The 13,377-nt window shown below is 48.1% G+C and overlaps 6 protein-coding genes across 6 annotated transcripts; 3 read left to right on the top strand and 3 right to left on the bottom strand.

Moving 5' to 3' along the window:
- Positions 1-960: 960 nt before the first annotated feature.
- On the top strand, positions 961-3,496 carry EDB91DRAFT_1349578 (cytochrome P450; the record flags this gene model as incomplete). Its single annotated transcript, XM_041326025.1, has 13 exons — positions 961-1,156; positions 1,207-1,336; positions 1,396-1,584; positions 1,638-1,789; positions 1,837-1,952; positions 2,011-2,125; positions 2,181-2,194; positions 2,245-2,434; positions 2,482-2,538; positions 2,595-2,619; positions 2,677-2,802; positions 2,852-2,998; positions 3,063-3,496. 13 exons carry the CDS (start codon positions 961-963, stop codon positions 3,157-3,159), a joined length of 1,554 nt encoding a protein of 517 aa, XP_041173142.1. The 3' UTR covers positions 3,160-3,496.
- Positions 3,497-4,336: 840 nt separating this feature from the next.
- EDB91DRAFT_749777 (uncharacterized protein) lies at positions 4,337-5,008 on the bottom strand. Its single transcript, XM_041328272.1, has 3 exons — positions 4,914-5,008; positions 4,827-4,850; positions 4,337-4,778 (listed from the first exon to the last, which is right to left on the bottom strand). The coding sequence occupies exon 3, from the start codon at positions 4,626-4,628 to the stop codon at positions 4,419-4,421; it is 210 nt and encodes a 69-aa protein (XP_041173143.1). The 5' UTR covers positions 4,629-4,778; positions 4,827-4,850; positions 4,914-5,008; the 3' UTR covers positions 4,337-4,418.
- Positions 5,009-5,700: 692 nt separating this feature from the next.
- On the bottom strand, positions 5,701-7,216 carry EDB91DRAFT_749791 (S-adenosyl-L-methionine-dependent methyltransferase). Its single transcript, XM_041328274.1, has one exon. The coding sequence runs from the start codon at positions 6,957-6,959 to the stop codon at positions 5,706-5,708; it is 1,254 nt and encodes a 417-aa protein (XP_041173144.1). The 5' UTR covers positions 6,960-7,216; the 3' UTR covers positions 5,701-5,705.
- Positions 7,217-7,441: 225 nt separating this feature from the next.
- On the top strand, positions 7,442-7,765 carry EDB91DRAFT_1252553 (uncharacterized protein; the record flags this gene model as incomplete). Its single annotated transcript, XM_041323522.1, has 1 exon — positions 7,442-7,765. One exon carries the CDS (start codon positions 7,442-7,444, stop codon positions 7,763-7,765), a length of 324 nt encoding a protein of 107 aa, XP_041173145.1.
- A 229-nt stretch (positions 7,766-7,994) lies between these two features.
- Positions 7,995-8,393, bottom strand: EDB91DRAFT_1252554 (uncharacterized protein; the record flags this gene model as incomplete). The annotated part of the gene is made up of 3 exons (XM_041323523.1): positions 7,995-8,199; positions 8,250-8,327; positions 8,374-8,393. The coding sequence occupies 3 exons, from the start codon at positions 8,391-8,393 to the stop codon at positions 7,995-7,997; spliced, it is 303 nt and encodes a 100-aa protein (XP_041173146.1).
- A 2,063-nt stretch (positions 8,394-10,456) lies between these two features.
- EDB91DRAFT_1156590 (uncharacterized protein) lies at positions 10,457-12,870 on the top strand. Its single transcript, XM_041319640.1, has 8 exons — positions 10,457-10,949; positions 11,001-11,203; positions 11,251-11,758; positions 11,814-12,095; positions 12,148-12,168; positions 12,200-12,233; positions 12,286-12,343; positions 12,493-12,870. Exons 1-8 carry the CDS (start codon positions 10,761-10,763, stop codon positions 12,647-12,649), a joined length of 1,452 nt encoding a protein of 483 aa, XP_041173147.1. The 5' UTR covers positions 10,457-10,760; the 3' UTR covers positions 12,650-12,870.
- The last annotated feature ends 507 nt before the right edge of the window (positions 12,871-13,377 follow it).

Consider the following 13,377-nt stretch of genomic DNA (forward strand, 5'->3'; position numbering starts at 1 on the left):
ACCCATGCTTGGCCAGTAAGGATGGATGTGTGGTAAGGAATTCTTTCAGTGCAGGATAAGAATAAAAGATGGTATAGATGTGTGACTTGAGCGACCACAATTGTAATGATAAAAACCATGATTTTGTGTCGTCGATTGTGTTGCGTTTGCGCTTCAAGATCCATGGGTGCAGCGATGGATATGACACGCATACATATGCTACATTATTACATACTATCGATTATCTATCGCGCCATCTGAATCTATCACGTGCGGTCATCACGTGCGGTTTGAACCAGGAATTTTGAACCCGGAGTCGTTGTCCAAATTGCACCTAAGTCTAACATTTCCTAATTGAACGAAAATTTCACGCCGGTGCCATCCTTTATGCAAAGAGCTGTAAATAACAGTATTCTATTTATCACCCTCGCCATCATGCATCATGATCCACGATGTCAATGTCGTCCATGGCAGCTTGGGGTGTATTTTCCTGAGCGATTCAGATGACTCGACCGAGATATTAGTACAGCGCCTTGGAGATTCGGTGTTGTAGAAAGTTGTCGAGTGGCCAGTCCGTAGGACCGTGGGTCACCGTCACGACCAACCACGTTGGAAGTGCCGCTAATATTAATCTGATGTACTTAGTGCAAGCCGTGCTCGCTTTGGGAGAGTAAGTGAGAGAATTGAGAGTCAATGAAGCTTAAGGGAAGAACCCCCATCTACTTTAACCCAGCTTTAACCTACTTTCTGATCTCGGGGCACAAGCCGTCTTCTTCGTGAATCACAGTACTTGTGCTCGTCCGGGCCTGAGCCCACATCGATCTGCGCCCGACCGGACCGCATATGTATGTAATATTTACGTTCAAATTGAAGGGTCGTGGTCGTTTAACTTTTAGCAAAATTCGCGACGAAGTGGGGGCGCGGCGGCCCGCCTAAGCATAAATGATGCCTACTGCCAAGGACCTGTGTTGAACATTCGTCATGGTCGAAAGCTACATGATCATTTTCTCAGCCATTGGCTGCGCAATCATTGCAGAAGGATGGCGTACTACGCGAAAGAAGGCAAATGGTATGGCACTCCCACCTGGACCGCGCTTGCTGCCTTTCCTAGGAAATATCCTCGACATTGATGTAGCTCGTCCATGGCTAACTTATGCTGAGTGGGGAAAGCAATATGGTTGGTTCGTCCACCTTGGTCATGCTCTGCAGCTCAGTCTCGAATTTCAGGTGATATTGTGTACTCGCGCCTTTTTGGTCAGCACTTCATCATCGTCAACTCTGAGAAGGTCGCTAGGACCATTGTAGATAAACACTCGGCGATATATTCTGATCGTCCTGTCATTGCTACAAACGAGTAGTAAGTCTGGGTCACGTCTATTAATCAATTGGCGCGTCTTGACCTACAGACTCGAACAGTTTTGGATTCTCATTTAACACTGGGCTCTTGCCATACGGTGACACATTCCGCATGCACCGCAAACTTTTTCATCAGGTACTACGTGTCGAAGCATCGAATTCGTACCAGGATCTGTATCTCCGCAAGGCTCATGAGCTCGTTGTCAATCTTTTCGATGCCCCCGAGGAAGTAGAACGACACCTGAACACGTTAGTTCCTAGCTGCAATTGCCCATGTCCACTCTGATTCCCATATGAACCAGATTTGCGGCGTCTCTCATCTTGGCAGTCACGTATGGATATGAGACCCAGCCAATGGATGATCCCTTCGTAACATCTGTTCAGAAGGTCATTTCGATTGGCAATCAAATTATATCTCCTGAAAGAGCAGCCATGCAAATGTTCTTTCCTTTTCGTGAGTATTGTAGACTGCTGGGATTGCATTTTGAACATTTTCGTCAGTAACTCGGCTCCCGTCCTTTGTACCAGGGGGGGAGTACAAGAAGCAGGCCCCAGAATGTCGTAGATTGGTCCAGGATATGATGGAGACACCCTTTGAATATGTGAAAAAACAATTGGTGAGCACATCCGAGAACCTTGAAGTCTGCGAGAATTTTTTGATGGTTTCTCTGTCAGGCAAAGGGTACGGCTCGTCAATCTATGGTATCAGACTTCCTGAACCAGGGGAACGGAAGTCAATTTCGTGCTCATGAACAGTTGATGAAGGCGGTTGCTGCAACTGCATACCTTGGTAAGACGTCATGTTGGCCCTAATCTTTCATGGTGGTAAACTCGTTGCTCTTCAGGTGGGTCTGAGACAGTAATATAAACCATTTTTTCCTTGTGAATAAATCCTTACAGAAATTGCAGACCTCGTCAACCCTACACACATTCCTACTGGCAATGGTTCTTTACCCGGAAGTTCAGGCTCTCGCTAGGGCAGCAATCGACGCGGTGTGCGGACGCGACGGGATTCCGACTTTCCAGGATAGGGAGTCACTGCCATATATTGAGGCGGTCTGTCGTGAACTTCTCAGATGGGCGCCTGTTGCACCTCTCTGTAAGCCGCAGGAGAGGTATTGAAGTCAATCTGACGCGTGTCGTTAGGCATTCCACATGCAACCTCATGCGATGATGTTTATAATGGATTCCTCATTCCAAAAGGTATTATACTACCAGCGTCGCAAGCTACTGATCAAGTGTCTCAAAGAGATTAATAGGTTCTGTGGTGGTGTTGAATGCATGGTAGGTATCGGGGAACCATCATCTTCTCACCCTCATAGTGACTAATTCCTCCCATAGGGCCATGGGTCACGATGAAGACATATATCCTAATCCATCGCATTTTGATCCCGATCGTCATTTGACTACAGACGGAAAGTTGAAAGATGAACCCATGTGCAGTCATTTCGCTTTTGGTTTTGGAAGGTTCGTGATGTCTTCTTGGTTTGAAATATGTGACTGACAATACCTAAAGGAGAATTTGTCCAGGTCGTTTCTTCGCAGACCACTCCTTGTGGGCGTCTGTCGTGTCAATTCTCTCAACTATCGAGATCGCAAAAGCACAAGACAAGGATGGCAAGGACATTGACTTTACGCCGCGATTTACAAATGGTCTTACAATGTTGGTGATTCTTTTGCCTATGTGCATCTCAGAGGATCTGACGGTGTTGAATGGCTCGCAACAGCCATCCCGAACACTTCCCGTGCTCTATGCGGAGTGTATCTTCAGCTAGGGAAGAGCAGATGCGAACGATGTGGAGAGTTGATGCAACTGGTCAGTGAGTGTATATCGCACGGCCCGCATAACACAGCCATTTTGTATATATCATATGTCACATATGATATGATTATACATTCTGGCCTCCAGCCGACTTCCGGGAATGGCTGCACAACCTCCATGATTTCACAGCTCAGCCTTCTTGTCAGCAGAACAAACTATACCAAGACAACAGAGCTGAGGCTTGACTCAGGCCTGCACCAGTGCGGCACGACGTACGATACATGTGTCCATCATAAGCGCGTTGGACGGCTCACCAAATTGCGTATTCCTGCACATATGACGACATCATCTATTCTCAAGAATGTAAGCAGACATATCGCCGGCTCAGTGGGTTGTGTCCACCACGTCATGCTGCAGCTGTGTTCATGCGTGTTATCATCATATTGCGAAATATATTAGTCTTGTGTAAAGTATCAAGACGCTAGCTGGGATGGTGACACTACAACGTCGAGGGAAGGAATAAGGGCAACATATTCTACTCGCTGCTCATCTGTCGTCATCCCTTCAGCGCCGAAAAGCAGGCTCTTCAGGGGACAATTTGACCGTGCCAAGAATGTCTTGAACTGCTCATGAGGCCATGTTCGAATACCCCAAACTTCAAGTACGCATAATTTGGCGAATGAGAGAGCATTCAACAGGTCAGGTAATTGGTGTCTCACATCCTGGCCATTAGCGAGAGAGATGTACCAGAACTGAAGTTTGGTGTGTGTGATTGGCTCAAAAACCGGTGTTTGGTAGCAACCGTACGGCATGTAAATCGCCAATGAGGAGAGGCTCAGAGCTAGCTGGAGCAAGTGGAGAAATGTATTTGATTGATCTACCATAATATTAACATGCGTCAGGTGGGCCCATACGGGAGTAAAAGAAGATAAGAGCTCGGCGTCGAACAACTGCCATATGAACCTGAGACTGCCCAGAGTGAACGGCAGTCGCGAAACGCATTGTGCAATAGCTGGCCCATGTAGTGTGATAATGGTTAGCTCTTGAAGTGTTAGGAGGTCTTCTAACAAAAGTCCAGGATGATCCGTTTCTCGGGGGAAATGGACACAGAGAGACGAGATTTGATTGTTGTAAGGCTTCGTAGGTCGGTAGTGTCATTTGCGACGTACTTGAGTGCCAACGAGAGCGGATATCCTCGTGATCGCTTGAGCCATGAGTTATAGCAGAAGGCTTGCCGCTGCCAGTCTCCGCGGTTGACTTCCACCTCCCCCAGGCTGAGCGTGCACCACAAACTAGGCATGCCCACAACTACCCTCCGGCGTCAGCAAATTCTAGTGAACAGTATGGGGGCCAGGTTTGGTGCAGGAGACGGGTACTTGACTTCCGGGAGACAGTAAATGAAAATGTGGAATAGGACTTCAGTCGGCAAGCACCGGAGAGTTGATACAAGTCTCTTGTGCAAATTCATGGACTGCGTAATCTTGTCCTTCTTTTCGACGAGTTGCCGGTGAAGATTCTTGATACTGCGCATGATTGTTTCCAGGCCTGAAATCTCGTCCACAACTGCATCCAACTGCTGCTGGCGTTCAGTGATGATGGCGCTGATGCTCCGGTCTTCGGTGACAGAGTAGTTCGTACTGGGGAAACTAAGTCGGGAGTACGGGGTTTCAATATCCGGAATCTGTTCGTCGTCAATAAAATGGCATCCATTGTATCGGAGTGGACATACGGTCACCAATGGTGAACGTGCGAGCTGAAGTGAAGGAATATTATAAGCTATACGCGGACGCGAGTACCTATACAACTGGGCACTTACGATGTTTTGGAGTCCACCAATGATATCCTATACCTGGGAGAGATTGACGTTTGAGTTGACTGTCGGCATGTTATTTGATAATGCGAGGGACAACGTTAATTGTTTGAGAAAGATATATCAAGTCGATTGCCGCATCAGCGCCGCGGCCCGCAACCGCAGGCCAGTGCACTCGCAACTAGACAACCCATCCCTCACGTAAGAAACTCCTTGCCTTCGTTTGGCGACAAGGACGAGGAAGGAGCATAGGACGAGGCCTGAAACCTGAGGCCTGAGGGCCAATAAGTCTTCAACGTTGCAACATGAGCACATAATCACTGCACGAAAGATTGCAATTCTTGACTGTGGATGATAAGTAGTACGCTTCTTAGTTTGAAATTTCAAGTGTTTGAGTCCAACGGAGAGTTACTTACCGTGCAGGACAACTTGAAGCGCACACTGCAGGAGAGTCCATTTTGCTACTAGATACAACCCCTATGTCCTGGATGCACAACTTTCTCGCCCTCGACTGTACAGACTGCGCGCATTTTCATTGGCGCTTGCCACTAGTATCAATATATCTAGGTTGTGGTTATATTACAAGCATAAGTATTACGGTCTCATGAACTGGATCTATGCAATATCCCCTAGGCAGAACGGAGTCACGGATATCTATCCATTGGTTCGAGGAAGTGCGACTCGAGATCGTTTCTATAGCAAAGGCTGAAAACATTCAACTGACTGTTGACGTCGATAGCGATAACATCAAGAATACCAGAGGGGTAAACTGTGAGACATCCTCGTAACAAGTCATTCTTAACAGCAGTAACGACAAGGAAGCCAACGTATCTCGAATAACCTGTACCCAACCTCATCTGCGCGACCAATTCCCCCACGACGCCCTACATCCTCCTTTTGCACCACCGCTAGCTTCGTCTCTCCACCACACCCTTCATGTCTCGTAAAGCCACATTGCCCATCTGCAAATACATCATCCACAGTCTCCCACAAGCCTTCGTGCCTCCCCGTCGAACGCATTGCGATAATCAACCAAAACACCCCTCCCTTCTTCAGCGCTTTCTCCACGCAAATTTTGATCCACTTCGCATGCTCGGGGTGATACACCACGTCTGCAGCAAGGATAATATCGTACGGCTCGAGTGGAGGCGGTCTGGACCAGTCCAGTGATTCGATTTGAACGGAGACGTTATTGGTCTGCACATTCCGCAGCAAGTTATGGAGGACGGCAGAGTGGTAGTCCGTTGCCACAATTTTGGCATCGACTTCCATGCGGTCGAAAATTTGTGCGGTAGCAATGCTGAGAAGTCCCGTGCCTGCTCCTAGCTCAAGAACGCGCAAGGGAGCAGCTCCTTGTGGGATGCTTATGTATCGAGCGGGATCCGCACAAATACGTTCGGTAAAAATGATAGCGCTTGCCCAACTTTGCAAACCCACGGAAGTATGATCCGTAGGTGAGAGTGGAGCATCATTCAGTTCGATGGTAATGGCCTTGCCTTCGGCACCAAAAGGAAATGTAAATTTTCGCGTAAGAGCATCCTCTTGCTGCTCATCGTCCCCGGCAAAACGTGCAAGAAGCCTGCCTGCCTCCTCTATAACGGACAGACGTACGTCCTCTTCTTGTTCTGTGGCGCTCTCGAGTGTGTGTATCCACGCATCGGATCGCTTTATGAGACCTGTGAGCCATTTGATAGCAAAATCTCGCTCAAACTCGTCTGCGCGCAGGATGTCGACGTCCAAGTCTTCAGCTTCGCTTTCTAGATCTCCTTCCAGTTCTGCCTCGTCTTCTTCGGAGGCATAACCGGAGTCCGGGACGCCATCGCTATGCTTCAAGCGTCCCGTCCGCTTTCGGCGAGGCACGTGTACCGTGTCAGAAATATCCTGCTTCAGTGCAGGTACACCATTTATTGACAGCGTCCTCTGCGGAGGTGCTGGGGCAGGGAAGTAAAGTTCCTTCAAGTCTTGCAAGGCATCTTTCACAGAGGCAGTGGTATGCGTGCAAAGTATAGAGAGCGACGGAAGGAAAGAAGTTGGAGCGCGGAAGTATGTCATGATTTGCTCGTGCGGACGGGATATATGTATATGAATTTGGAATATGTCGATTATGATATCGCCCAGAAACGAAAACTTGATAGATGGTCTAGCAGGGGGTATTGATGCACCGAGTCAATGTGCGCAGTGTGATCTATATCGCTCTATGTATCCCAAAGAGAATGATGATTCCGATAGCGAAGGACTTCTAGAATCTATATGTCTATGTTCGTTGAAAAAAAAAAAGTAATGTTAGTCTCTAAAATAACGCAGGCTCTTTAGAAAAAGTAAGCTAGAGCCTGCGTTGCTATTGCACAAGGAGAAGCATTGGGAACAGCATGGTGAGAGACGACGGTCAAGTTGGGAGAAAGATGAAACGTTGTGGGCAAAGAATTTTCGATAAGTTCGGGTCGGAGTGCTATAATTATCGGAGATAAGATAAGATGACTTTGTCACGCACCCCATTACGAACCAAAGGTTTAATCAGTTCCAGATCAGTTCAGATGGATGTCCAGTCCAGGGAGCTCACAGTGACCTACAAAATTATCCCACCGCCGTCTACAATGGCTCCTCAGTCTCTCTCGCAGGAGACTACCCATAGGTTTCCTATCACATCTCTACCCCAAGAATCGAAGGAAGACACCGACTCGGAGCTGAAGAGATATTATGCATCGTTGCGAGTGTCGATTGCAGAAGCTCGCATAAAACTCGGAGAAGAGCTGACTGCTTGGAGAGATGCAGTAGGAAATGCAGAACTTGGGAAGGAAAAGTCTGTAAAAGCTGAAGTCGATGACGAAGGAGAGGAAGAGGAGAACACAGAGGAATGAAACAGGGATTGTACATGAGTGTGACCCTTGGCTAGCTTGAGCGAAGGTAATTTGAATCATCGTCTGCAGTAATCTCCTGTTTTCTCAAGTGCCTACTCAGACGGCAATTCCACTGGTCCTGATTATAATGTAGAGTTGAAGTACAACAAGCTATTGAAATGAACTCTGAACATGTACATGGTCGTCTCTGAAGCTTTCACAGACATATTCTGAAGTGACGTCTTCACAGTCACGCCTTCCCCTTCCTCCTTAATAACTCTTCGTCCTCGGCTTTGAGTTCTGCATCCACCTTAGCTCCTTTTGATGGCTCGTTCCCATGGAAAGTGGCTGGTCCAAGAGGATTGACTTTAGGATCCGCGAGAGGGCTCGCAGATTCGTCGATATGTGATTGCTTGAAGACAGCAGTGATTGCTTCGCCTATTTCCCGTTCGTCTCTATTTATCATTTGTCAGTTGCGGAGCAGTTCTGAAGACTAGAACCATACTTGGATTCGATATCCTGCCAGTGATCTGCGCCCTCCTGGCCCTCATCATGCTTCTTCTTGTGTGTATGTTTTGGCGGTCTGCTGAATCTATCAGAGATCAATGTGAATGCGCTCAGCTCCGAACTTGCCTTTGCTCCGAGTCATTCACTTCGTATATATGAGGATTCCCGATCTTGGACATTGAACGTACCGATATTTTGATTGTCAGTTAATGTAAATTATCGGTGGTAGAAGAGATAAAGTATCAAGTTAAGGATAGTTTCCTGCTTTATACTCTCGATTCAGCGTGACGTCAGACGAATTCAGGAGTGTCCAAACGGATGACATCATGACGACAAGGATCGTTCAACGTAAATCAGCCACAAATCAGTCAACCCACTCCTCTGACGAGAAACGTACGCAGATAAATGATATCGACCAATTGAGAAAAGAAGCTATCGCCAATTGCTAACGAGAGTTGCATGCGTCGATGTCCTGCAAGCACATCATCCGAGGAAATGACCTGCCAGCTACAGGTAGATATTGATAACTTGGGGCCGATGGGGCCCTCGGGCAGGGTGAAGGCTGGCTTGGATTAGCGTTCTATTTGGGTTGGCTCTCTATGCAACCCCCCGTGCCCCCTTCGGCCCAGGTGATAACCCCGGAGGCGACTTATGCACCTTCATAAATTTCTGCAAGACATAACAGTTAGGTAGTTTTCTAGCAGGGTCCAGTTAGATCTGTTTTCTAATGTTACGAAGAGGCTAGGGAAGAAGAGGAGCCAAGAATGCACCTCATCGTTTGCAATCGGACTCGGAGTCCTCGACATTCAACACGGGCCGCTTTGTTTTGCCATTGTCCTCATCCTTCTTTGATCGCGCCTCTATCTCACAATTAGCATCACCTCCGAACTGATCTTTGAATTGTTGTTGTGACGGTCTGAGTCTTAGATCCACAAATAAAGCGCCCGTCCCACGAGGTCAAAAGTTGCGCCAGGGCCCCGAAGGTATCGCCGAAAAGAATGAATTGACAGAAAAGAGGTGATAAGAAACTTGGTCCCCGCCCTTCGGCTAAAGGTAAACCGTTGCGAGCAATGTCGCCGTGCGCCACGATGCATATAATCATCGTTCTACGACTCTGGCTTTGCGATTTGATTAAAAGTGAAGACTGACACCATCAAAGTAAACTGCGGCCTGCTCCGAGAGATAACAATTGGGGTGCAGGGGGAAACGTGGCAGGGAACGACGGAGGGAACCGCAAAACAAAGAGACATGCATATAGGGCCCCAGGGAATCATGAGGCTGATGGTTCGAACAGGAGGACCTGCGTTCGTGCGATAAGAGAAGCGCGAAGGAGTTTTTGAACGTGGCGAAGGAAAATGGGCTGCTTGGTACGTAAAGGCCTTTGATGCCTAGGGAGGAGATATGACAGGCGATATTACTGGGTTACGACGTAGTAGGACAATGTTAATATCGTCGACACCATTTCAGGAGAATATCGCCAGCAGTGAGCCCTCGCAGTACTTCTTCAAGAAAACCACGCGCCTCTGGTGGGCTGAAATTACCCTGGGTGAGATATTCAACGTCCAACAATATTGACAGAAAATTGCCTTTATCATGCTCCAAAGTGATCCACCGAGGGTATCTTAGAAATCAACGTGCACAGCAGTTCCGTGACCCTTACAATACTTGGTGTCATTCTCCAGTTAAATAGATACACTGCTAGCGATAGTGTGATTATGAGGATGAGATGTCTGTATGAACCACCGGCTTGCTTTTCAACTCCTGGGGAAGCGGGAGAAAAAGCAAAAGCACTAAGACGTGCAAGCGTTCGTGTCCGCCCTACTTTGGCGCAAACCAGCGTGATCGTAAGCCGGTCTGCAATTTGACTTGAGTGCGTTTGAGAAAGACAAGGAAGTTTTTCCAACATGTAGGATGCATATCACGTGATGCTTACCGTCATCAATTGAACTCAGCGGCTGTTGATTATAGGGCTAGGCCGGACAATTCACTTGTGCTCAACTGTAATTTGAATGCAACAGTGAAAGACCTTTCGTATTGAATCCCAGCGTGAGCCTTTCCAAAAATCACAGCGGCGCAGCGTGTGATAAGGATGGGAAGATCCGTCCACTTTCGCGGGAGGCTATCTGGGGTTAGACAGATATTCCCGTGTCAACTTGTCAAGCGTTGCTATAATAAGTGGCGCAAAGACAAGCGCTATGACAGCCTCGGAATTGAGCATCTCTTCATCTCCTACATCGATGATCTTCAAGTGTGACGGTAAGTATGGGGACTCTGAGAGGTCGCTGGTCGTCGTATCACAGGAGGACGAACAGTAAAAGGTAATAGTGGAACTCTAAGCTTAGCGACAATGGAATATTTGTCACCCCACGCGTTCTGTTCGCCTGCCCGCGAAAATTGCAGCCTGCAGGTTTCCTTACAGCTCTGGCACTTTGTCTGGCATTTTCATTCATTTTCTTTCCTTTCGTTGACAAAACTATTCCTGGTCCGTCTACTTTTTTTTCTTGGATAGATGCGGATCTCTGCGCTGGTCTCGGTGCTTGGTGTAGCACTGCAACTGCGAGTGGTGACCGCTCAGGACGGCTCCATATCTGGTCCAACCAGCAGTTCATCTGCTGCTGGGTACTCGTGCGACCCCAGCCAATGCACACTGCCCAGCTGCAACTGTGCTAGCACGAGTCCCCCAGGTGGTCTTTCTCCCGTACGTTTTTATAATTATGACACCCTACACTTCTGATGGTTGGCCTTCTAGTCGGACGTACCGCAATTCGTCGTCTTCACTGCCGATGATGCTATTCAGTCCTATACCCTCGACTCCGTCAATCAGTTCCTCGCTCAACGGAAGAATCCGAACGGTTGTCCTATCAAGATGACCTACTTCACGTCTCTTAACTATACCAACTACACGCTTGTCACCGATTGGTACGTTGCAGGAAATGAAATTGCTGATCATACGTATGTACATCATTGCTGCACTCCGTGCATTTGATCATTCATTCTAGGATGACGCATGTCGGTTCACCTCCGGCGGATGAGATCAACGGAAACCTCATTGCTCTCAACGCACTTGCCGGCATCCCGCTCGATGCCATCCAAGGATTTCGTGCTCCCTACTTGAACTATACCGCTCAGACTTTGCAGCTCCTCGCGGACGTTGATTTCACGTACGATTCTTCTTCCGCCTCGTCGATTCCTGTCACCGACCCAGGTACCGATGCGTACTGGCCTTATACGTTGGACTATGGTCTTGCGAATGACTGTCTGACGGTGGACGGTATATGCAAGGGGCTGCCTAAAATTCCTGGTCTTTGGGAGATTCCCATGTATGCGTTCTTCGATAACCTCGGGGTTGATGGTCCGCACCTCATGGACCCCTGGCTGGATACTGCCAATGGCGCTAGCTCCGTTAACGATACTGCCACATTTGAGTATATGAAAAATACATTCACAGATCATTACAATGGTAATCGGCAACCAATCGGTCTCTACACCCATCCCATCCATCTTTCCGTAAGTTATTTCTGTCCATCGAAATCTAGATCTTAACTGATTTTATGGTATGTAGACTACTTATCCCGGCGTTAACCCCCCGAACAGCACGATCAAGATGATAAATGAATTCCTAGATTGGGTTCAGGAGCAGCAGGATGTCTGGATCGTCTCGAACGAGCAGCTTCTTGCCTGGGTCCAGAACCCCGTGCCTGTCTCGGAGCTTGACTCCTTCGAGCCTTTGAAGTGCCCGACTCCGCAGGTTGACCCGTCTCTTAAGATCTGCAACGGTATTCCCCAGAACGAAGCTGGTCTCGTGGAGGAATGTGATTTCCCCGACTTCCCTTTCTTTACTTGCGTAAGTTATCCGTGCCTAGGTGGTAGCATCTAGACTTAATAGGCCAAATTAGTATGGTTGCCCGCAAGTAGAGGTGTCTCCTTCGAATCCAAATCCCACCGCAGCAAGTCCCAGCGGGCCAACAGATGAGATACAGATGTAAACTAATTTTACTATCATCTAGTGAACCTCCACTGACAAGGTTTCTCAGTGCCCGCCAACTGCTCAACACCTTTCTGGGATCCCATGGGCGGGAAGTGCTTGTGCCAGTCCTCTGACTGCTCATTCACTGGATAACTCGCGACCTATCGGGGTAAGTTATAGACTCAAGCTATGCAGTCCCCCTTGACTATACTTCTTTTTCCCTTTTAGCCCAACGGCGCAAACTTGACTGGTGGTGGAACTGGTGGCGATGGAGACTAGCAGTTTTGGTGGTACAGCCGACGCCCACGTATATCAACTTCAATGGTGCCAACCCTGTCAAGCTGTGGAGTGGCGGTCTCGTGGGCGTGATGAGCGCTTTGGCCGTGGGCGCGTTTGGCGCTGCCACGGGATGGGTTCTGGTTAATATCTAAGAAAGGATAAGGATAAGACTCTCAAACACAGACGATATATGACACTCGTTGGACATAGGCTTACGATCATTCCTTTTCACGATACATTATTAACTTTCTTACATACTTGCTGCATACTCACTCGCATCTGACGCTCTGCAATTGGGTCGCATGTTACTTACCCTCGATTAATAATGGACTCGTGGTGATATTCGGGACTATCATTTCTTGTTATCGTCACACAGTACGTATGCAAAAATATTTGTGGCAGTTGACACTACTCGCATTGTCATGGTCAATAGCCATACCTAGCCACAAAAGGAGGTCATTTCTCCTTGTGTTCCCCCTTTCCTCAATCCACACCACGATGATCCAGGGCAGTGTCACAGGTCAGCGGATCTCAACCGAGTAATATACGTGCTATCCTTGGCTCGATGATCGCCGCTCCTCTCCCGAATTCGTTCACCCACGGAAAAGTGTAAAGATGGTCGGTGGTGTGGAGTTCATCTGCTCCAAGCATGAGCGGTATGGAAACCCGCAGGGGTTGCCTGCAATCTGTGCCCAACAATACCGCGCGGTGACCACCGCTAAGCAGTTACCGATTTCATGATGGTTTGAGTAATCAGTCACATCTTTCTGAGCCACCACTCGCGGGATTGTCAGCAAGAACTTGTTTGGTGTGCATAACTTCATTCCAATGTGAAGGCCCGTTGGAAACGGTAGGAATGTGGTATAGACGATATGAGCAG

This window comes from Suillus paluster, assembly GCF_016628075.1.
Source record: "Suillus paluster strain FC165 chromosome Unknown EDB91scaffold_69, whole genome shotgun sequence".
NCBI classification, from domain to species: domain Eukaryota; kingdom Fungi; phylum Basidiomycota; class Agaricomycetes; order Boletales; family Suillaceae; genus Suillus; species Suillus paluster.

What these genes read in the sequence shown, in the direction of transcription:
- EDB91DRAFT_749777 (XM_041328272.1), bottom strand. Translation starts at nt 4,628, where the DNA reads ATGCGCAGTATCAAGAATCTTCACCGGCAACTCGTCGAAAAGAAGGAC.
- EDB91DRAFT_749791 (XM_041328274.1), bottom strand. Translation starts at nt 6,959, where the DNA reads ATGACATACTTCCGCGCTCCAACTTCTTTCCTTCCGTCGCTCTCTATA.
- EDB91DRAFT_1156590 (XM_041319640.1), top strand. Translation starts at nt 10,761, where the DNA reads ATGCGGATCTCTGCGCTGGTCTCGGTGCTTGGTGTAGCACTGCAACTG. An exon ending in CCCCAGGTGGTCTTTCTCCC is followed by an intron (nt 10,950 to 11,000) that starts GTACGTTTTTAT and finishes TTGGCCTTCTAG; the next exon opens with TCGGACGTACCGCAATTCGT. An exon ending in CCAACAGATGAGATACAGAT is followed by an intron (nt 12,234 to 12,285) that starts GTAAACTAATTT and finishes AAGGTTTCTCAG; the next exon opens with TGCCCGCCAACTGCTCAACA.